At 40.4% G+C, this 24579-nt stretch overlaps 1 protein-coding gene and 1 long non-coding RNA gene across 3 annotated transcripts; both read right to left on the bottom strand.

The window, feature by feature from the left end:
• Window positions 1-847, bottom strand: LOC117959387. The gene is made up of 2 exons (XR_004659926.1): window positions 783-847; window positions 1-721 (listed from the first exon to the last, which is right to left on the bottom strand). It is a non-coding gene; the product is annotated as an uncharacterized LOC117959387 (long non-coding RNA).
• Window positions 848-4038: 3191 nt separating this feature from the next.
• On the bottom strand, window positions 4039-23232 carry man1b1a (mannosidase, alpha, class 1B, member 1a). 2 transcript variants are annotated; one of them, XM_034896495.1, is made up of 14 exons: window positions 22931-23232; window positions 19581-19715; window positions 16103-16211; window positions 15318-15535; window positions 14191-14336; window positions 13888-14000; window positions 11021-11206; window positions 10445-10593; window positions 9062-9250; window positions 8380-8570; window positions 7746-7866; window positions 6825-7019; window positions 5163-5294; window positions 4039-4843 (listed from the first exon to the last, which is right to left on the bottom strand). In XM_034896495.1, exons 2-14 carry the CDS (start codon window positions 19680-19682, stop codon window positions 4634-4636), a joined length of 2061 nt encoding a protein of 686 aa, XP_034752386.1. In that variant the 5' UTR covers window positions 19683-19715; window positions 22931-23232; the 3' UTR covers window positions 4039-4633. The 2 variants fall into 2 exon arrangements, with proteins under 2 accessions (XP_034752386.1, XP_034752387.1); XM_034896496.1 differs by having other exon boundaries at window positions 11021-11203.
• Between the last annotated feature and the right edge of the window lie 1347 nt (window positions 23233-24579).

Here is a 24579-nt window from a genome sequence, read left to right as displayed (position 1 = left end):
AAACTTTCATTGAAAAAAGATTTATTCAAAAGTTGAGCTTGCTGAAAAAAAAGTTTGAATTTGGTGAACAATCAGTGTTCTGTACAGTGAACGGGGATTTCATAACTGACAGATAAAGACAAACCTTTGGAAACAAAGCATCACAAGTGTGAACAATACTCAAACTGCCAAACCTTTGTCAGCTCGGAACACTATACTCATAAATTTGTATAGAAAAGTGGAACATCAACATTAGCTAAAATTAAAATAAATATTTTGCATGTCTTCAAAGTGTTCGGGAAAGTTAATGACTTCCAGGCCAACATACTGGCTCTGTCATCATGGAGAGAAGGGATTCATGTGTGTGTGATGTGTTTCTTCTTAGCACAGCTCAATTAATCACTTAAATCAGCAAAAAACATATTGATCCATGTCTTTGGCCCCTGACACGGGGTCACAGGCGCTGCAGCAGCAACCTCTGCAGGCATTAAACTGATGAACTACGCTGAGGTTTTGTCACCCATATACATTTAAAATAGAAGTGTTGTCATTTTGCTATGGCTTGGATTCAATATTATTCACATTCATATTAATTATCATCATTACAAGTGAAAGATTCAGCCATACAGCTGATATTAGAGAGTTGAATAGGACAAAATCCTTCTTACAAAAACAAATACTGTACATCAACCCTATATATTCATTTGTTTCACAAAACCTAAAAAGGTCCCATGACATGGTGCTCAAATACAAATACTGTATCTGAAGTCTCCTTTATATAGACCTTAGAGGTCCCCAAATACCATATCTGAAGTCTCTTTTATATAGACCTTAGTGGTCCCCTAATACCATATCTGAAGTCTCCTTTATATAGACCTTAGCGTCCCCAAATACCATATCTGAAGTCTCTTTTATATAGACCTCAGTGGTCCCCTAATACTGAAGTCTCTTTCCCAAAATTCAGCCTTGGTGCAGAATTACAGCCACTAGAGCCAGTCCCACAATGAGCTTTCCTTAGTATGTGCTATTTCTGAGTCTGTAACTTTTTTTCTTCTTTTTTTAGGGGGGGGAGGGAAATCGGTTTACCCCTATCAGCATTTCTAGCCACTGAGGGAGGCTGTGGGAACTCATAATAATGTTAAAAAACCTTACAAAGCAAGATTTTCATGCCATGGGACCTTTAAGATTGTAATACAACCTCAATAATCAATTTCACAATTTTATATATTAAAAAAAAAGACTAGGCTGTCCAAAAGTGGAGGAATCAGTGGTGGAAATAATGAGAATGTGAAATGACAAAGCAAAGTAAATTCAAATAGCTTCTGTAGGAGCTCACGGTGGAGATAAAAGAGTAATTTCTGGTCTCTTATCTTTTCTGTTACCATCAGTCTCTTAACACAAAATGGTGATCATGAATATCTGACAAAGGCTGATTTCTGCCAAAGGTAACAGCGGCAATTACACAGAGAGAGCTGAGTTTTATCAACGTGAAGACCCTGCCCTGCCTTTTTTCACGTCTATAGCAGTATTTTAAAATGTAGTCGTCTTTTTTCTGATGATTTTTCGTGTTCTGACTTGACAGATCCTTCTGGATCCAGAACGTAGCCCAACTCCCAGGTTTCCGATGCTTTCATAATACAAATATAGAAAAACTATTAAAAACACATCAGTGAGGCGCACTGCTTCAATGGGCGACATGTTTCTTCATTACCATGTACACACACAAGTTTATTTTCTCACACACACGCCTTAAATACTAACTAGAGAACATCATTTGTGTTAATACACTTCTGAAATAGTCTCTAACAAATGTGTAAGCGACTAAAAAAAAAACAATGTCCAGCTGTTTTAGGAAATAACTAAGCGTTTTAAAAATGAACTTAACTTCTATTTTATGTTTTTAAGATTTACATCTGCAGTAAGAGCCAAGGGCCTTGGGGCCGAGTGCCTGAAATAGGCTGAGGTGGTCCAAGTATTGAGTCTTTGTCGACAATAAGAACATCTAGAATAACGCCAGCTCTAACCTTTAAAGTGTGGAAGGCAGATTTAGTTATGTTCGTATGTATAATTCTTTTGAGAACATTACACTTATCAACCCAAACTCAAATTAGTTAAGAGGTATGGTGGATTTCCACTGAGAGATTCAGTTTGGCTTCTTCACCCACGCATGGGACCTAGTGATGGGACAGTTTTACTTTTTGCATTTCCAACAAAGCAACTTTAGCCGCTTTCAGACATGGACTTCACTCCGTTAACATCCTGGCAATTTTACAAGGCAACATAATATTTGAAAAGTATCCGCAGTTGTTTTTCTGTTAAGTCCCAAAAACAATCTGCACAGATCGGATGATGACCGGACCTCATGGCCGTTTTTTTCCCTTACATTTAAAGGCTGGTTAGAATGTGGTCTAATTAACACTCAAAGATAATAGAAAAGAAAAAGAAGTAATACGTCTCTCATTTAATTTTTTTATATGCAACGGAAATAAAAAATTGATTTAATTAACCATCATTACCATGCATGTCAAGTTGTAGTACAGATGTTCTTACACATTAGGTTAAGTCTCTTTTTTCTATATATAGTTTTACTAATATATTAAGGATATTTTATTTCCCCGTGTCAAAGAGAAAGCAAAAATCTCTGAAAAGTATTATTAGACATTAGTCTCCATAAATGTTTAACTGTCAATGATTTTTGGATGGACTGCCTCAAGTAGGAACAAAATAAATCTGCTTAAAACTATTTTTTTTTTTTTGACATGACACAGAATGCCAAGTCCAGTAAGGGCTCAATAATCAACGTACAGGTTGACTTCATTACACAAGGTAAGAAACAATTTATACAGAATATTTACACCCATGTGGTTTTCCTCAGCCACCCATCCAAAGCAAAAATACAAGCCATGAACCAAACGTTCACTCGTAGCACTTCACAAATAAACACCACTGATACAGCAGCAATAAAGAAACAGAACCAAACCACCGTAGCACAAGACACAGTTCAGTAGGCACAGCAGAGCACTGGGAAATGTAGTGCCCAATCAATGACAGTGGTCAGTATATGGCTTTCTGTTAGACAGAAGTTCGTTAACAAAAAGGAGATAGTTAAAGTGTGAAAATGACAGTCAGTTGCAAACTGCGGAAAAGAATTATCCAAGACATCTATCCTTTTCGGACTAAAGAGTTGAAAGTCCTAAAATAACAGAGTGTGGGCTCAGCCATCTTCAAAGCTGCTCCTACAGTACGGCGGATATGTCCTTCAGATGGATTTGTCACAGTTAACGTACAGAAAACAAGCGCTCCTCCCACACTGCTCTGCATCACATTTGAAAGGAATTCCGTGGGATTGCTACATGGCACTAATCAAACTCCTTCAAGTATGAAAAAAACAAGTCAACAAACTTAATTTCTTCAACAAGTCGTCCGTGAAAAGAGGATGAATCAACGGCTGCATGCATAATGCCCATGCCACAGGAAACGGTAATGTACTGAGAGGGTTGTTTTCACTTAACTTCACAGCAATTGCAAATTTAAGACTGCATAAAATCCTTAATTAATTCCCCTTCATATAATATAAAAAAACAATTGTGACTACAATCCCATGTTCAATCAAAACCAGGATTAGACTCTGGGAACACTGGGAATGTAGAGTGCATACAAACACACTTACTAACAAGGGCTCCTCTATGACCAAATGTAAAACTCAAAGGAAAAAAACTCAATACAAAACAAATGTAGACATTCATTAATAAAGCAAGATGTCATGTGTACAGCCCCGATTCCTTCAAAAGACCGCAATACATTTTCCCTTTCAAACTGTCAGGTCCTAGAAACATGACCTAAACGCTGTGCCCACCCTCTCACTGCCACCAGAAATGAAAAGATCAGTAATCACAAGAACCAAACGTCCTTTAAAAACACAAAGAAGTGTTACTGTGCAGTAAGCTTTGCCCTATTTAACATTTTATCTCTCAGTATCTGCAGAATCACTGCTTATTAGTGCCCACGTTGGACATATCAAAAGGGAATTATAAAAAAAAAAGGAAGAAAAGCAGCACAACTCCTCTTGACTCCATTTATGCCATTTTTGCACTGGGAGCTGCCAGAGTAAAGACTTTAACAAATGATATGTGACTCCTCCACTAGAGCAATCTGTTTTACACTATTCATCTGTGGACACCTTCACTGCCATGACACATGAATATGTGGGACTAGCGAGGATTTAGACCTGACAAAGGGAAAAAAAACTAAAGCATGACATGATTGCAGTGAATCATACATACTTACATACATACAAGAACTATCCCAAACGCCAAAGTAATAAAGTACTCCCACCATTTTCCTTCTTGTCACCTGTTGGAGCCAGTTAGTCAGAGCTCATTTTAATAAAGTGTTTCACATTAGAGACCAGCTCTAATACAAACCTTTTCCTTAGGAAAATAAAAAAAAAAAAGACAAAAAGAAAAATATAACCTTCCACATGGAAACGTGTCAAAGTACAGGTGGACGGCACAGGTCTGCTTTGCTGCTCAACACAGCAGTCCAGCCTCGACGGATGCTTAAGGGATTGCCCGATTGAGTGGCAACAACAGTGTTAGACTCATCCAGGAGCCTGTGGGCCTGATCTTTTACAGACTTCTCCTCTATGGTGACATCACTTGGGTGGGGAGGGCCATATGGGGAGAGCGTGGGCCTCTGTGTTAAAGACATACTTGTCTAGACTGAGCTGCTCCGTGTTGTCAGAGAAGAGCAGATACAAGTACTTCAGCGTCTCACCCAGGAAGAAACTCTCCATCTTGTCCCGGGGCCCGGGGTTTAAGGGGTCACGGACGTTGTTAATGGAAGTGTAGCCACCACCAAGGACCTGCAGACGTGGAGGCGTTTGGTCAGTTTACAAACCTCTAAACCTCTTTTTTGGTCATTTAGGTTACATTAATAAGTAGGGCTGGGTACAGAATACTTTTTAGGCACTGACCAAATCGAAAAATGTCTTGTCATTCAATACCCAATGTAAATACCTAAGGAGTCAGTACCTTTACCTATCAGTGTCAGTGGGCCAATGAGCATGCAGCATGCTTCTACAAAGATCTAAAATTGGTAAGGGAAAAAGTATTGTTTAGGAACCGGTGTCAAATTATATTAAAAACAATACCCAGCCCTACCAATAAGCCTGTTACAAGTACCTTAGTGTAGTTATTGAAGCTAAGCAGTATGTCCCATCCCCAGTCTCTGTACTTGGGGTCCTTGGTGAATCTGTACAGGTAGAACAGACTTTCTACCGTTTCTGGTCTCAGCAGGTTGTGTCTGTCTGCAGGCTGGAGAATAAAATGGTGTCAATACATATCAAAATTAGTTTAAAAAATGGATCAGATAAAGATTTTTTCATTTGACCATTTGTCAACCAGGCAGTTCAACAGAAGCTATACATATCAGTGAGCAAGGCTACATTTAATATTAGGATACAAAATAAGAGCAGACAGAATCAAATTTCAAAGAACTGCATAACAGAGATTAGGGCAGCAGCCGAACATATTTCTATGCATTTTTCAACACATTTGGAGGGAAAAGTGAAAAAAGTACAATAATAAATGTAAAGTTAAGAGCATTTTGGTGAGATTAGATATGGTTCCAAATACTAAGGGCTAAATGTGACTTTGCTAACTTCAAAACCCAAACTATAAAAAGTTCCTTATCCTAGAATTCATCTTATTAAAGCGCTATAGATTCAAGGCTAAGTGTAGCATGCTAGCGCTAGCATGCTAGCTCGTTCTTAACTGCTACAACACACTAATTCACCATAATCTTACAAAAGAATTACCTCCTATTCGGTGTCAGCTATTCTGTGAGCTTTGAGATCTATAGCACCTTTATTAGACACTGAAACAAATATGCTAGCATAATATATAATAAATTATAATCTATATAAGGCAGTCTCTGGGGAATTACGTCACGCAACAAAGAACCGTAGTATTGTGTGCAAAGCGCCAGTCAATTTAAGTAGACGCTTAATGCTAACAGTCCCATGACAAAGAGTCAAATCCGGACATTTTCATGAATTTATAAACCCCCCCAGACAGTACTTAAAAAATGGACATGTCCAGGCAAAAGAGGACGTTTGGTCACCCTAGATTACCCCAAATGCCTTTTGCTACAGAAGCAGTTGTCCATCAATTGCAGCCCGACGGGCCAGTTAAAAGGAGTGAGGAGTCAGCAGTCAATGACTGTATAAAACAGAGCAGTCCATAAAAGTGCTTTTTAAAATCGTGGTTGCGGTGAATCACTGCAACCAAGAGAAGTCCTTGAGCTGTCACATACAGTCATAAATGTGCACAAAATTTAGTCTGAAAGAGCCAGTAATATGCATGATTAGCTGTGGGCACTCGAATATACTCATAAGTAATACAATCTGTGAAATCTGACTAATTTCATTTGTTTTAAAACTAGAATGAGCTCATGAACTGTTGAAAATGTTTCATACTTAGGGTTAATGAAGGTAGCAGCAGAGACACATACAATATTATTGGATGCTTTGATAAACCTAGAGCAGTTAATGAAAAAGAAATGAGCACTGAGAAGGGTTAGGAAGGTAACTGTCACAACTCTCATGACAAAATTAGACTAGCTGATGGTATTCAGCAGGCTCATCATATTACATTCAGTTTTATTTATATATTATATTTTTTTATACTTTATGTATGTATGTATGTATGTATGTATGTATGTATCTTATATACACATACACACACACACACACACACTTATATACTATTATAGTGAAAGTCTAAATTATAAAATAATGTTGGAAAGAAGATGAACAAATGCCTCCTGTCTGCCATTAGCCACACCTTGACAATAAGGTTGTTCCCATCGCTAGCCTGCATGCTGAAGTGGACGATCTCTGGGCTCAGCCCAGTCTCCATCTGTTGGTACATTTGGTGACAGGTCTCCATCAGCTGCACAGCCAGATCCATGTGGTCCCCTGGGAGGCCGTTGTGGGCCCCCAGCGCCAAGGTTCCTGGCAGGAAGCACACAAGGTGGTCCTGTAGAGTGAAAAGACAGAGAGAAGAACAATCAGGAGAGACGAGGAAAGATAATAATGAGGGGTGGAATTGATTTAGACTGGCTGATGGAGAGAAGGACTCCATGCACATAGGTTTGTACAGCTACTGACTCAACAAAAGCACCAAGGCCCATTGATTGAACAAAGCAGATACAGTCAGGGATGGGATTTCATTGAGTTTTGGCAGTGGGCGAAATACTCTTTGCCAATCAGGGGTCCTTGGGCTGTACTGAAAACCGAAGGTCAAAAGCCTCACTAATGGTTCAGGTTTGAATCTACGTCATAGGTACGTACGTACACATAGATACGGACCCTCTGCTATAGCTCAATGTGCACCTGCCCAGAAACGTAACTACTCGTCTCAGCAATGCAGACGGCAACAACTGATTGGTCTGATGGCAGCAATAACACTTCCTCCTACTCATTTCTGGGTGCCAACATGTAGAACAGAGGAAAGGGTTAACTTTCCTTGCTACAGCTTACGGACTGTGGTCACAAAGCACTTGATTCTCCATCACTTACATAGGCTACTGCGTAGGCTCTTTGTAGAGCCTTAAGTTGGCCACAACACACACACACACACACACACACACACACACACACACACACACACACACACACACTTTGATTGAGGTTTTCAGCAGGTCCTAGGTTACATTATGGGCCTGTGAACCCCTGCACATTGACTTTTGGCGAGCATCTCTACCATTTTAGGGTTGAAGCGACTGTGGGACAACTCTCCAACAAAGGTCAATCTGCCGGGCCCCGTCTGTCTCACAAGGTGTTTTTTCACTCCTTCCACAGCCTGAAGGTAGTCCTCCAACAGGCTGGACAAAACAAAAACAGGAAATATGACAGATATAAATATTAGTCAGTCTGTCTTGACTTTGTTTAGGGCTGTGCAATATAACTCAAGTCTGTATCACAATTTATAAAAAAGAAGACTATTTCTCTGGTTTTGACATGATATCACAAGTTAGCATGAATACATGAAACGTTTCATTTAAAATACTCAAAGTAGTGTAATGCAGCAAGTTCCACTATGTAATGCATTAAATCACTTTTCACGTGTTAAACAACGTGAAGTAGGCTGCAACTTGTAAGCCCAGCCTACTTACTTTATGTACACTAAATGCTATGTCAGATAATGTGACTAGGTACTTAAGAACTTTGAATTACCAACATTTCTGCATGTTTTGTATTCTGTCTCTTAAGTGATTCTTGTTTTGTGACCATCCAGTAAGTTTGGCTTTTCTATGGCACCGTTGCTCCATCTTTAAATCCAATGATTTTTCTCACAATTACACAAAATCCACTCAGAAATGTAAAGTTGGAATTACTCGTCTTCCGTCTTGCCTCCCTGGATCCACTGTTTGAGCAGGTATTCATAGTAGCTGTCCGCCCTGGCACCAAGTGTGAAGACTCCTTTGTGTGTGAACTGGCCGCTGTTGGTGTTGATGAACATGGGCACCAGGCCGTCCTGTTTGCCTGGCAGCTTGTGGACCAGCCTCATTACCTCATTCACAGCCTCCTAGGAAAGTCAGAAAAAAGAACAGATACCATTAATGTCTTGACATGAGATAATGAGCCCAACAGCCTTGCTTCACTTACTGCTGGTGAACTATTGAAAAGTATTAGCAATCTCACACTTTGATGAAAGTGGGCTCATCAAAAGCTACGTCACGGAGCTTGTGAAGGTTATGACAGAAATTACTCAAATTAACGTGAGATTGGGCTTCAAATCTTCAGGTGCAAGCTCAGGTTTCTGGAATCCCTCAAACTGAAAACAAGAAGGATTTAAAGCAAATCCTAGCTCATGCTTGTCACTTCAATCACACTAGTGTTTGCAAGCTGTACTAAATGTCTGTTTTAAACTGAAATGAAACCCTCCATCAAATAGCTTTATAAATGGCATCTTCCAATCTTTTTTCACTCCATCTCAAAGAACTGGAAGTAATGCCAAATCAAAGTTATTACACACACACACACACACACACACACACACACACACACACACACGACCTGGTACTGGGGGTCCTGAGTGAGGCGGCTCAGCTCTCTGAATTCCAGCTGAATGCTCGTGACCTCGGCCAGCGTGCTGTCTGACGTCCATCGGGGGGGGTGGGCTATTCCCTTCCCGATGTTAACATCGGAGAACGGGATCTTTGAGGGAGTTTTGAAGGCAGGCATTAACCTGAAACCAAGATCTTTCTGTAAGTGGAGAGAAGAAACAGAATTGACTTTTATGTCCTGTAAGAGTTATGCATCATTTACTTTATTTTGAAAATGAAACAGCTGCACACATAACATTACCACATCAACAAATGTGGCCTGTACTACGAAGCAAGATCAACATACCCGGGGTCACCAAACCTACTGTAATATTTGCGGTCCGACATAAGGTGTGTCACAATGGAATAAGCCAGGGTTTCCAAGTCTAGTGCCAAGCGCGTTCACATAAAAAGGGGTGGTGTTTGCACCATATGACCAGTCGCAAACATGGACAAGTCTACCAAAGCTGCATATTTTACACAAGAAGAGCAAACGATAATCCTACAGAAATATGAGGAACACAGACACATAATTAAGTCACTGCTGCTACAGGAAACACAGGTAAGAAAGCTGACAAGAAATTTCCAACCCTGTAAAAGCTTAAATTAAAAAGCATTATCAATAGGCTATCACTACCCCATCATTCTGGCAAAATATCTGACCAAAATTACCCTTGCTGTAGCCTATTCTTTCAGTTGCAGCCCTGGCAGAGGTAAGTGGTCGTGGGAGCAAATAAAACATAACTTTAAACTCATGATTCTAACCAATTTCGCATTGGCCACATATTCTGCTCAAGAAGCTGACAAAGCTATGTATTCCCTCAGCTGAAAATCCATATCTTTCATAAAGATACCCATCAGGGAATGTAAAAGGGTTTTTCCGAGCGCACCTCTCTCTCTCTCTGCGCACCGAGCTCCACCGGACCTTGTAAGAACGTTGATGCTTCTATCAATCGAGTGTTGGTCGGTTGGCGGTGCTTTTATACCGGGTGATCTCTAATCTCCAACATAATGTGTTATTTAATGTTATGTGAGGTGTTCAGCAGAAATTACCATGGCAACTTGGTAACAAGTGACCCACTGTTGTGATACACAAAACCTTGGGTTGAACCTGAATTTACCTTGGTAACCCCAAATCTTGCTTCGTAGTATAGGCCTCTGGTAACTTCACTTCAACTAGTCACTGAAGTGAGACAAAGTGAGACTGAGTGGGGCAACGTAAGGCTCGTCAATCGCAACGATAATGCTACGTAGGTTGCATGCTCGTTTGTTTGAACCTTCTTAGACGGTTATTCTAACACAACTGAACTTTAGAAAACGGGAGAGTAAGAATGCAAGTTATGGGTTGACTCACAGCTTTCTCTAGGAAGAGTTGGTCTCCTGTTAGATGGTAGGTACTCAGCAGGCCCCCAAGGATACGGATAGTTGTCTCAAAAAGATTCACGTCCACATTCTTGTCAAAGGAGAGCTCTTTCTCTACCCAGTCTTTTGCTTCTGCAAACTCTGCGCAGAGTGAGTCAGACTCTCATAACAAACTCCACACACCGCCACAGACCACAGCTTTGTCAGAAAACCACTCATTTATTTTCAATGCATACTTCTTTGTTGTCAAAACCTGGCACCCGCAAAAAAAACAAAATGCAACTTGAATGTTAATGTAGCAGCTCCCTCTGGAGCCACAAAAGGTTTTATACAACTGGTTTCACATAGTAGTACTACTTAACACCTGCAAGTAGACTTTGATGTGTAAAAATCAATGTAGTGAAGACAAAATGCGAAGCTACCTTTTATACACAAGAGACAAGAATGGATTCAAACACATGTGAAAACTCTGTATCGTATCTGTATAACAGTATACTATTTTGCATTGCATTGAAACATTTTAAATGACACCTAGCCCCCAGAGAGAGAGAGAGAATAACTGACATACCTTCTTTTAGGCCCAGAATCCACATGGTGTCCAAAGAATCTATGAGCGTCAAACCCAGTCCGAACCACTCGCCAAAAGACCTGGAGATGGGCTTGAGCTCATCGTGACCCCAGGCGTACTCCTTATAGCCTTTCCACGCGTGTCTGAAGGCATCACGCACTGCCTCCAGTCTGTCCACAGCTCCTGCTGTACAAATAAAATGGTCCACAAAGGAATGAATAAGAAATGAAAGTGTAATTTTAAAAGTCTGTGTTTCCTCTAGGATGCTCTCTCAACAGTACATGTCTCATTTTCAGATATTTTTCAGTAGATGGAATATGCTGTGCCATGCATTGATACTGCTGCTTTGACCACAGCAGGGTTTTATCCTACGAGTTAGAAAAGGTCAAACTTTTCAATTGAAAAAGGTGCTGGGCTTTAAACAGAATATACAGTGCCTTGCGAAAGTATTCGGCCCCCTTGAACTTTTCAACCTTTTGACACATTTCAGGCTTCAAACATAAAGATATAAAAAATGTATTTTTTGTGAAGAATCACCAACAAGTGGGACACAATTGTGAAGTGGAACGAAATCTATTGGAGATTTTAAACTTTCTTACCAAATCAAAAACTGAAAAGTGGTGCGTGCAAAATTATTGGGCCCCCTTGCGTTAATACTTTGTAGAGCCACCTTTTGCTGCGATTACAGCTGCAAGTCGCTTGGGGTATGTCTCTATCAGTTTTGCACATCGAGAGACTGAAATTCTTGCCCATTCTTCCTTGCGAAACAGCTCGAGCTCAGTGAGGTTGGATGGAGAGCGTTTGTGAACAGCAGTTTTTTAGTTCTTTCCACAGATTCTCGATTGGATTCAGGTCTGGACTTTGACTCGGCCATTCTAACACCTGGATACGTTTATTTGTGAACCATTTCTTTGTAGATTTTGCTGTATGTTTGGGATCATTGTCTTGTTGGAAGATAAATCTCAGTCCAAGTTTCAGGTCTTTTGCAGACTCCAACAGGTTTTCATCCAGAATGGTCCTGTATTTGGCTGCAGCCATCTTCCCCTCAATTTCAACCATCTTCCCTGTCCCTGCTGAAGAAAAGCAGGCCCAAACCATGATGCTGCCACCACCATGTTTGACAGTGGGGCTGGTGTGTTGAGGGTGATGAGCTGTGTTGCTTTTACACCAAACATATCGTTTTGCATTGTGGCCAAAAAGTTAGACTTTGGTTTCATCTGACCAGAGCAGCTTCTTCCACATGTTTGGTGTGTCCCAGGTGGCTTGTGGCAAACTTTAGACAAGACCTTTTATGGATATCTTTGAGAAAAGTCTTTCTTCATGCCACTCTTCCATGAAGGCAAGATTTGTGCAGTGTACGACTGATTGTTGTCCTATGGACAGACTCTCCCACCTCAGGTGTAGTTCTCTGCAGTTCATCCAGAGTGATCATGGGACTCTTGGCTGCATCTCTGATCAGTCTTCTCCTTGTCTGAGCTGAAAGTTTACAGGGATGGCCAGGTCTTGGTAGATTTGCAGTGGTCTGATACTACAAAATGATTGCTTGCACAGTGCTCCTTGGGATGTTTAAAGCTTGGGAAATCTTTTTGTATCCAAATCCGGCTTTAAACTTCTCCACAACATTATTACGGACCTGCCTGGTGTGTTCCTTGGTCTTCATGATGCTCTCCGCGCTTTCAACAGAACCCTGAGACTATCACAGAGCAGGTGCATTTATACAGAGACTTGATCACACACACAGGTGGATTCTATTTATCACCATCAGTCATTTAGGACAACATTGGATCATTCAGAGGTCCTCGCTGAACTTCTGGAGTGAGTTTGCTGCACTGAAAGTAAAGGCGCCAAATAATTTTGCACACACCACTTTTCAGTTTTTTATTTGCTAAAAAAGTTTAAAATATCCAATAGATTTTGTTCCACTTCACAACTGTGTCCCACTTGTTGATGATTCTTCACAAAGAATAAAAATTTTATATCTTTATGTTTGAAGCCTAAAATGTGTCAAAAGGTTGAAAAGTTCAAGGGGGACGAATACTTTCGCAAGGCACTGTACCAGTAGAGCTAGACAATGCTATGAATCTGCTTGAGGGGACATGTTTCTCAGTGGACCCAAAGAGCTTTTCTCTTTACCAGAAGGAACAGAACGAGATAAGAGGATATTAATGATAGAGGTCTGGAGAACTATAAAGAATGGTAATACAATCTTATGGTTTCTGCATTTAACATCAATAATTGGAAAACTTTGGGTTTTGGACTGTAGGTCATACAAAACAAGACATGTGAAGTTGTGATTTTGGGCTCTGGGTACCTGTGATGAAAACTTTGTTTCTTACATTTGATCAATTAACCTATTTGTGTATTATTTAGAAACACAAACAGGAGATAAATGGATGATTGGTTGAAGGGTTAGGGTTAGGTTTCCATGTTTACTTGCGGTTATAAAGCAGAGCTGTTCAACAGGGTGTCTGTGACCCATAGGCAGTCCTCAGAGTTACAGCAGGGGGGCTGCCTCTTTTTTCAAAAATGAAATATGTCTGAAAATATACATCACTACGAATCTAACACATTACATAATAGCAAATATAACATATTAAATATACGCACATTTGTGAGAAAAAAAATAAATAATACACATTGCAGATAAGCTCACTATAGGTAAGGTAGCCATACAGTTGGGCTTAAAGATTCACTGTGTCTTCCACATGTATGTTTAACATTAAAACATGATGTATAAATAATATTCCTTTTTTAGTTCAGTTTAATATGCCACTTAGTTGTTTACAATATTTGCAGTAAGGGGCCCCTACTTGATGTCTCTTTGAGGTACGGCACAAAAACTTCAAAAATTTGAAAACAGGCCTGACCTTCTGGTGGGACAGGGTCAGCTGGGTTAGCTGGGGGCGCCGCAGCTTCTTTCTCATTGGTCGAGGGTGGAGGCTCTGTGGCTTGGTCAGCTTCGATCAGTGCTCCTCTCCAGCTGGGAGACCAAAGTTAAAACCCATATTACCATTTATTGATGGCTGCTTGTCTTCTGCAACAAGCGCTACCGGGCTTGGGTGCAGCTAGAAAAAGCTTGATTCTAATAGTCTGAATAATGTCATGTTAACATGTCATCTACTTTTCTTAACAGTTGCAAAACCTTCTGTAGTTGGGTAGAAAGAACTCACCTGACAATCTTCTTTTCTTTGTCCACCTCTTCTCCTTCTTCATCTTGAACCACTTCTTGCACTTGCTTTTTCCTACCGACTGCGTCTGAAATATTTCCATCTTTCTGCAGGCTCGGTGGACCTCTCTTATTTTGGAATGTCTTATTCTGTGGATAAATAAGCTATTAAGTATTTCAATATATAGTCTACATAGATTATTGGTACCTAGTGATTTTTTTATTATCATTTTAGCAAACTCAACCACAGTTTGAGCTGTCACATAAGACTGTTCCAAAATCATAACTACAGTATGGACCAGAAATAAGTACACAAGCACAAGAACGAGTACCCCGTCAACAATGACTTGGCACCAGTAATGGATGCTGTTCCTCAAAGCTAGTCTGGGAAGCATGATTGCAGTCATTTAGCCAGATTTGGAGCACCTGGGCCCAGCGTTCCACAGGCAAGAAAATGACTGATTCCAGTCTCTCTCGCTCGCTCTTCCTGCCAGTGCCTGCAACCCTTTCGCTTTGTTAAGATTATTTGTTAATTATTTGTTATTTCTCAACACCTTACACTACATTATCCACATACACTCACAAGAACAATACTGATGTCACTGAAGAACCCACCTCACACTTAAATGTGCTCTTTTTTTAAAGATTATTCTTTGGGCATGTTTACGCCTTTATTGACAGGACAGCTGAAGAAATAAAAGGGAAGAGGGGGGGGGGGGGAATGACAAGCAACAAAGGGCCACAGGTCAGAGTCAAGGAGTAACCCTCTATATATGGTCGCCCGCTTAACCAACTGAACTATCTGGGCACCCTTAAAATTGTTTTTTAATTTATAGTCTGTCTAAAAATAAATAACTAAAATTCACGTGGAGCATTGAACTTAGGAGAATTCATCAAGTATTGTAACAAATACAGCTGATTGTATTTAGCTGTTTTTTTATTTTTATTATGAAACTTTAGTTGTTGTTATGCATGTGTTGGACTGTAATTAACATGACAGATCTTTGCAGGTTCAACATTCTGGTTAGAACTTGCAGTTCCAAATATGTCAATCTGGTCTGACCCTAGCGCATTTACTTTTTCATTGATGTTGATTGATGTAAAATAAATAAATACAAACACAACTCTAACCTTAATGCGAGGTTTAGCCAAAATGGGGACATTTGGAGCTCTGGGCCCCACCACAGCATCTGCACCCGCATCTGGATCTACAGCTGGCCCCATATGTGGCCCTGCCACAGGAGGAGGAGCTTTGGCTTCAGCTTGATCTGATGCAGCCTTCACCTCGGGAGGAATATCCTTCACCTCTCTATCATTCAGCTCCAGCCAGTCCCCCCTGTCAGACAACCCTACACACACAGAAGGAACACCATGAAGTTAAAAATAGACTCTTCACAGAGATAGCTACAGAAAGTTGTCTTCCTTACTCTACCACCTCAACTAAGTCTGAGCTCCAATACATATCATCCCTTAGCCTCAGACCCAGTCTGAGCAGTCATTCATATATCATCCTTTTCCAAAAGCTCAGTTTTCCCAGTGTGCAAAAAAACGCAGATGTATCTACTCTGAACAGGGATTTTCAGATAGCTCAGTCGTTGATTTTTTTTTTATCTTAGTGTGGACGGGAAGACATGACTATAGGAAATAGAAGCATTTGCACATTTTGCCATCTTAGTGTTCTACGTATGTAGAAATATACAAGAGATTAAGCAAGCAGGTGTGCACAAACACAAATGAGCGCAAGAACTAATTTAACAAAGAGGTAAGCCATCAGAGTGTCTCACGTGGCATTTTAGTAGTTTAATGCAATATCTCATCACTGCCAAACACAACACACAGACCATCCAACTCATCAGCTTCACGGTCATGCAGCAATACCATTACAGTGAGTTTAGTGTCGGGCAGGCATTGTTTACCTCTCCACTGCTCTGTCATGCTGGGATAGGAGAGCAGTCCAAATATGAGCAGCAGAGCCAGCAGGAACAGGATGAGGCTTCGCTGGAGCCGAGACAGCTGCTTCCATTTCTGTAGGCGGATATAAAACAAAGCCAGCTACACTGAAACATGCCCAACAGCTCTGGATTCAAATCACAAGTGTCTGTCAGCAGATTCCAACACCTTCCCCCTCACAAAATATCTTACAAATCTGTTAGTGCTTTTGAAAGTAGAGTAGCTAAGGAAAAGAAAAAGTGATGGCCTTTCTGGTCTGGCTTACCCTGTATAACCTCAACATCTCTCTCCACCTGATGCATTAAGCAAAGTGACAGCTCACAAACAAACAATCCAGCCCAGCAGTGCAGAGGGAGGGACAGAGGCTCTCAGGAGAGAAGGCTAACAGGCAGAGTGGTACCACTCTGTTGCCTGCTCTAATTAACACATGTGCAATACCTTGAAACTATTGAGCCATCGTCTGTGAGCTGTGAAAGAACACACAACAGACTTTATCTCAGGGGACGTTTTCTTTTGCTATAGCTTATTTACCATCCCAGCATATTATGTGCACTCGTATGGTGCATTTTTACACAAATCTTCAGGAAACATTTGTAACACTTGTGGTATTGCACAATGAAGAAGATAGTTATTAATTTCTCTATCTGCACTTAGCTGAAGAAAGGGAAACTCACTCGGCAGACCAACCCATAACAAGGAGAGATCGAGAGCTTCTACCTGACTTGCACGTCTTTGGGAATATTAAAGAAAACCAATGTGAAGAAGTCCTGAGGACACACACTGAGCAAACAAGCCACTCAAGAACATGATTTGCACAGGTGCAGGGGGGTGCTGGGCCTGATTGACATCTATGAGGCTATTAAGCTGGCTTTATGGAGAAAAGGTCTGTTGATATACTGCAGAAATAACAATGTTACAGATCAGTCGATGAGAGTCCCGGTTTGCCTTTTCAATTCAGAGAACTAAATGAAATCCTTTCATGAAATCTGATCGTGCCGTTTTCCCTTTTATTTCTTTTTTCTATTAAAGAAGTGACAGAAGTAACTGTGTTGCAATGAAGATTAAAGAAGTGTTTTTGCTAAAGATCAGGGTATCTGCAGATTTTTTGAATGCCAAATTAGAATAATCTTTTAAATACTACTGAGTGTGGAAAAAATGAAAAGTGGACACTAATTTGACAATTAAGCATTGAGGGATGGCATAACACATAAAGCAGACTTGTTGGGAAAAACAGATGTGTTGGACCACATATGATGAAAGTAAAGGGGAACACACACCAGCAGCGTATAACACCAGCACCCATTGTTTTCTGTGCAAACCCTCATACTTGCGGTGTCTTGAGGTGCATCCTTCGCAGATTGCTGTGCATCAGGATACAACATAGTCTTATATCTCAGAGTCAACACATTTCAACTCTACGGAAAAGCACCAATTTGATCCCATGTGCTCCCGAGAACAGCACGTCCTGGCTACTGTTCCCTGCCAGAAACAGCCTGCTGACAGGCCGATGGCAAGCGTGTATACACACCTGACAAAGTGTGCATAATAACAATGGCCTGATGTGTTCTGCAAAATATTGCAAAGCCCCATTGTTAACATGTAAGCAGATCCCTTTTTTTGTGAAATGACCAAGGCCTAAACTCAAGGCAGACAAAAACTGTGCTTTCCGATTTAAGATCGAATGCAGTTCATTAACATACTCGGGTGGATATAACAGACTTGGCTTTCAGCGCGTGTTTCATCAACGCCACGTAGAATTGTCTTATTTTCCTTTAAATGCTGTCTGCAAAAACAAATATAAGAGGAAAAAAAGAAAACATTCATGCACGAGCCCCATTATGAGCAAGGATGTTAGACCAGTTAAACAAGAAGGAAAGAGGAAACCGGTGAACAAAGCAGGAAACCCCCCAAGGATGGAAAAGCACACAACATTACCAGACGTGAAATGAGAAGTTCAACACAATATGCCTGACAAACCATGAGTACCAAAACCAACAGGAGATAAGGATACTGATAGGACAAAAGAAAGGAGTGAAAGGTGTATGAAATTTCAGAGTACATAAGACAAGATAAAAGAAAATAGGCAGACGAGTGAGAGACGGTGAGGAGAATTGGTTTATCTCACTGTAGTGATCAGTTTTTATCTGATGAGTTTGAAAGTTCAGGCTGCTCCACAACAAAGGAGGCAGAAGAAAAGAAGACTGGAACCTAGGAATCGATTGGTCTGAAAACGTTATGCATTTCATAAAGACAGAGTTGATTTATCTCAGTGAGGTGGTCGGAAGCATAACCAAGCAGCTGGAGGCTTACAGCTGAAGCCTTTTGCAGACATTTCCATCTGGATTTTTGATCAATTAATACTTTCTACAACTACTTTTCAGAAAATGTACTGCAACACAAGTTGTCAAATAAAATGAAGTCCTAAAGACCTAGTAAGGTGTTTCCACCCGGAGTCTCCAGCTTTAGAGCTCCTTTTCTATTCATTAATTATTAATTCAAGCATTCTGCAAGTCTCCTAACTTTACCAAAGGGATGAGCATCATTCATATCGATGAGTTGTCAACTATTAATCACTAACTATTTTGACAATCAATTCATCGGTTTTGAGTCATTTTGTAGATGTTTTCGAAAAAAACTTTCTAAATCCAGCTTCTTAAAACGTGAATATTTCAATAAGATTCCTTTCAAAAGATATCCAAGGACAATAACTGACTTTTTCACAATTTTCTGACATTTTATAGACCAAACAACAAAAAATAAAATTGCCAAATGAATCGATTATGAAAATAATCGTTAGTGGCAACCCTACATTAATTTAAAATAAATTCACTCATGCATTATAAATTGCATTTTGTTTAAGTACAATAATAAAAAAAAATGACCCAACCCATAGCAAAGTTTCTCTCCTAACTTTTGTTGTACTAAAGAGCCAAAAAACACAGAAAAACAAACAAAAAGAAATGAGAGGATATACACTAGCAAAGTCAGGCATAAATACCAAAAAAAAATAGTTGCATCTTTCCTATCACCCTCCAAGACATGTCTCAGTCCTTTCATCTTCTGCCTGAATCCCAGGCATCCTGTCCTGCATTTTCTCTCTGTGGCGAGTGTTACTTAACATGAGGATCCCATAGGTGCTCAGTTTGGTTGAGAAATGGTGACTGTGAATGCCATAGCATGCAAGTCACGTCATTTTCATTCTCATCAAACCATTCAGTGAAGATTTACTGCATATAGTACCAGGTTATGACATGTACTGTGATAGAAGATATTCTCCATATCTACCACCTCTGCCACTAACCATAACCATGGCAGCGATACGTGTGGACCTACAGGTGGGAAAACGAGTTGAGCACAAGCTCATTATCTTGCATCCAACACAGGGTTTCAGTGTCAACGTGGTAAAGAGCCATGATCTGCACACTGGCCTTCAGGACCACTCACCCTCCAGCAGGACTGTCTCCGGTGCTTCCCGTTGTTGTAAGTGTGACTGTGCGGATCATTAAGTGTCAGAGAGATGAAGTCCTTTCTGGAAGGCGGATACATCCTCTGATCGGAGCCAGTCGCAGCTCATAGAAGCTGCAGTCAGACAAGTAAAACACACAGTTACCCTGGCCATGACTATCTCCTTATATACTATATTCATATGGTAAAAATACCACACATTGTATTTCTTAAATTTGCTACTTTTGTGTGCTTTCATAACACTGTCAATGTAATACATTTGAGGTTTTGGACTATGGTGGTTTTGAATGTCTTGTAGGTTTGGAGATGCATCATGGTAAGGTGTAGTTATCGTTTGATTTTCTAACTAACGGGTAAAAAGATATCGAGGTAGTTAGACAAAAACCAGGACACAAAATCAGATTATGGTTATTTCATCAGCATGTGAATGACTTATTTGTGTAAGTTTTTTTTTTTTTTTTTTATAAAAGAGGAGCATACAAATACGTTATTAGGATAATTAAAACAGCACAGTGGATCCTCCACTCCCCACTCCCAAACCTGAGAGCTCTAGAAAGAGCATCAAACATCATGAAAGAGATTTCTTTTTTTCTTTATATATGCTGCTAAGTAAAGTAATTGCTACCAAAACAAATGCTGTTGTGTTTAACACAGAGTGACCATAAAGTATCTATCCAATTTTAGTAACACAACCAGAAGGAGTAAACCGTGAGGGATAAAATTGTTGATCTGCAACATACCTACCATGGGTATTTTGGGCCATGTGTCCTTTTGCATTTGACACTATGCACAGCACAGCTATTCCAGATACAACAGTTATTGCCTGTACCTCCAATACTATCTTCATTTCATCTGGTTGAAATGCCGGTTTTCCTGATGATTTTTCATTCTATGCTAGTTTATTCTGTGATAGACAAGTTCCAGCTGCTGCCATGTTCTTTTGTCCATGAATTGTTTCCAGAATCCATATAAGGAGCTAAGAATTGTCACTGCCTGATTTGAGTTTTTATCTGAACTTCGAGTATCATTTTCCACTCACAGCAGCTGCACTGATCAATGTACAACAATGTGCATTTTGTAATGCAACCTGCACATGTATACACTATGCGTGTGCGCACACACACACACACACACACACACACACACACACACACACACGCACACGCACACGCACACACGCACACAAGTTTGGACACACCTTATTCAATGAGTTTCCTTTATTTTCATGACTATTCACATTGTAGATTCCCACTGAGGCATCAAAACTATGAATGAACACATGTGGAATGATGTACTTGACAAAAAAGTGTAAAAGAACTGAAAACATGTCTTTTATTCTAGTTTCTTCAAAGTAGCCACCCTTTGCTCTGATTAATGCTTTGCACACTCTTGGCATTCTTCTGATGAGCTTCAAGAGGTAGTCACCTGAAATAGTTTCCCAACAGTCTTGAAGGAGTTCCCAGAATGCTCAGTACTTGTTGGCCCTTTTGCCTTCACTCTGCGGTCCAGCTCTCCCCAAACCATCTCGACTGGGTTCAGGTCCGGTGACTGTGGAGGCGCAGCACTCCATCACTCTCCTTCTTGGTCAAATAGCCCTTAAACAGCCTGGAGGTGGTTTTGGGTTCATTGTCCTGTTAAAAAATAAATGATCATCCAACTAAATGCAACCCGGATGGGGTGGCATGTTGCTGCAGGATGCTGTGTTAGCCATGCTGGTTCAGTATGCCTTCAATTTGGAATAAATCCCCAACAGTGTCACCAGCAAAGCACCCCCCCACCATCACACCTCCTCCTCTATGCTTCACAGTGGGAACCAGGCATGTAGAATCCATCCGGTCACCGTTTCTCCGCCTCGCGAAGACACGGTGGTTGGAACCAAAGATCTCAAATTAAGATTCATCAGAACAAAGCATAGATTTCCACTGGTCTAATGTCTATTCCTTGTGTTTCTTGGCCCTAACAAATCTCTTCTGCTTGTTGCCTCTCTTTAGCAGTGGTTTCCTAGCTGCTATTTGACCATGAAGGTCTGATTTGAGCAGTCTCCTCTTAACAGTTGTTCTGGAGATGTGCATGCTGCTAGAACTCTGTATGGTATTCATCTGGTCTCTAATCTGAGCTGCCGTTAACTTGTGATTTCTGAGGCTGGTGACTCAGATGAATTTATCCTCAGCAGCAGAGGTGACTCTTGGTCTTCCTTCCTCATGTGAGCCAGTTTCATTGTAGTGCTTAAAGGTTTCTGCGACTGCACTTGGGGACAGATTCAAAGTTTTCGCAATTTTCCGGACTGGCTGACCGTCATTTCTTAAAGTAATGACGGCCACTCGTTTCTCTTCACTTAGATTGGTTCTTCCCATAATATGAATTCTAACAGTTGTCCAATAGGGCTGTCGGCTGTGTATCAACCTGACTTCTGCACAACGCAACTGATGGTCCCAACTCCATTAATAAGGCAAGAAATTCCACTAATTAACCCAGACAAGGCCCACCTGTGAAGTGCAAACCATTTCAGGTGACTCACGTTGAGAACACCGAGGGCTTGCGCCACTACCAACAGAGCAAAGGGGGGCTACTTTGAATAAAACAAGAATATAAGACATGTTTTCAGTACATCATTCCACATGTGTTCATTCATAGTTTTGATGCCTTCAGTGAAAATATACAATGTAAATAGCCATGAAAATAAAGGAAACGCATTGAATGAGAAGGTGTGTCCAAACCTTTGGCCTGTACTGTATGTTTGTATAGCTTACATCACTGTTGAGATACAAACTTAGATGCATTCCTCAACTCCTTCAGCACCATGGACAGCTGACGTGCAAATGGACGTGAGCTTTCTCTTCATGATGTTTTAGGAAAGGAGTGTAAAGAGCCCTTAGAAAACGCTCTTATAACATCTAATATCGATGGTTACCGTGAATAAGAACTGGACATAACAGTGACGCTCCTTGCAGTGATAACAGTCTTTGACAGAAAGCTTGACCAGAGATTAGCGAGCGTTACAAGTAAAAACAGCTTCCACGCAAAGCTAATAGGTTAGATTCACAGCTAGTTACTTTAATCATAAGAACAAGTACACTTTACAGATTAATGATTTTAGGAATTCACTTAAAGAGAAACTGATTGCATGTAAGTCTTATAAAATAACTAACGATATCGTTATTAGTACATTAGAGTCACAAGCTTTTCCAGCAAGGTAGGCTAATTGTTACCTTATTTAGTTACCTAGCTTGTTAGCTAGTAACACCCCTGCTCACATCACGGACCTGTTGTCTGAACACACGGACAAAATCACTAACAAATAGTCAAACTTTAAGCTGCCTCCCCCTCACCTTTGTGCCTGGTTGGTTGCCTTACAGCGTCGTTATTCTCCTGAAAGCTAAGCAGCTGCTAGCTAGCTATGAGAGGCTAGCTTGCTTCTTTGGCTTGTTACTGACTGGAAAGTGCCACTGCTCGGCAGTCAAAGGACCCAACATGTAAGTCCGTCCGACGGTCACACAAGACCACCGGCTGCTACATGAAATGTTAAGTAAATAAAACTCCGGAAAACATGGCTAAAGTTAACGTTAGCGAACTAGCAAACAGAGACAGATGCGGAAAAGCAAGAGCTGACGAGTCATGTGACATGTGCACGTGTTGTGACGGTATGGGCGTTAACCCTTGTCAAGCCTTCAACACCATAGAAAAAAAAATAGGAAAGACATAGACATAATAAAGAGGATAGACAGACATAATGAAAAGAATAGATTCTCTTTATTGTGTCTATGTTCAACACTGTTCACAGATCAGATGTAATAACACAACCTTGGCTTTGGTTTAGTACTGCAGGTCATTTGATTTGATTCCAGCGGTCTTAAACTTTTTCAAAGTTTAAGCACATGTAAACTTAATTACATTTCAAACTATTCTCTAGCTGAGGTGTATGAATGCTTCATGAAAGATACATTTATTTATTTATTTTTTCATTTTTTCATGTTTAGCTGACCAATATTTACAGTAATTGAAAGTGATAAAACCGCTGTTGCATGTTCTTTTATTCATGACCAAATAATTACAAAAGTATTGATGATAAAATACAAAGACAACATTTGGTTATAAGTATTTTTTTTAATTCAGCTGACAACATCCTTTGAATGCGCTAATGACGGGATCACACGACAAAGATGTCCCGCATGTCATTTCAGATATTTAAAATGATAATTTGTACTAAACAAGTAAAGTAACAATGATCAGTCTCAGCCAGCTAAGGCAATCATATGGAATGATATGACAAATCTAAATATAAAAAGAAAACATTGAATACCAGGATAGAATTGCCAACCCATGGCAAAAATGCTTAAACATTAATGCTTAAAAATTTCTCTCCTGTTATACATCAGTGGCGCGCCTCATCTCTAGCGCTGAGATTATTGTTTAAGAAAGAAAATGAGTTTTGGTTTTCCAGCTGCAGAGCTGCCATTTTGGCTCAGCCGATACAACTCCCTGAGAGCTCACTCAAATGAATCCTCTACTCCCTGCAGACAGTGCACACTGCGCACCACTCATCACTCACTGCTGACCGACACTGAGACGCAAACACCAAATCCTCATTCTGCTGAGAAGCTACAGGGCTTGCTTCTTTTCTCTGGACCCAAGCACTTCTCAGATTAAATGAAGCAGAAATTAGGGTTGACAGCAATTACTCACTGCTAAGTGGGTGGTAACAGGCACTTTATTTTTCACCAGGGGGCCAAAGAAGCTCTGCTGGGCAGGGGCACTACTCTTGCACTTGCTCTACAGCCAAACCTATGCATGATCTTTACAGTAAAAGAAGTTACAGTATTGTTCTGGGAGGAAATCGATGGATCTGTAGACTCTGGCTGCTTGGCTTCAGTCTTTGGTTTGCATGAGAATAACCGAACAAGAGAGAATCTCCTTAAACACACTTGAATTTACCATTTCTACAGTTGAAACAGTAAATAGTCCAATGTAAACCTTTGGA

This window comes from Etheostoma cragini, chromosome 16 (assembly GCF_013103735.1).
Source record: "Etheostoma cragini isolate CJK2018 chromosome 16, CSU_Ecrag_1.0, whole genome shotgun sequence".
In the NCBI taxonomy this organism is placed as follows: Eukaryota; Metazoa; Chordata; class Actinopteri; order Perciformes; family Percidae; genus Etheostoma; species Etheostoma cragini.
Note: the sequence above shows the minus strand (reverse complement) of the source record. Positions and strands in the feature narration are given on the sequence as shown.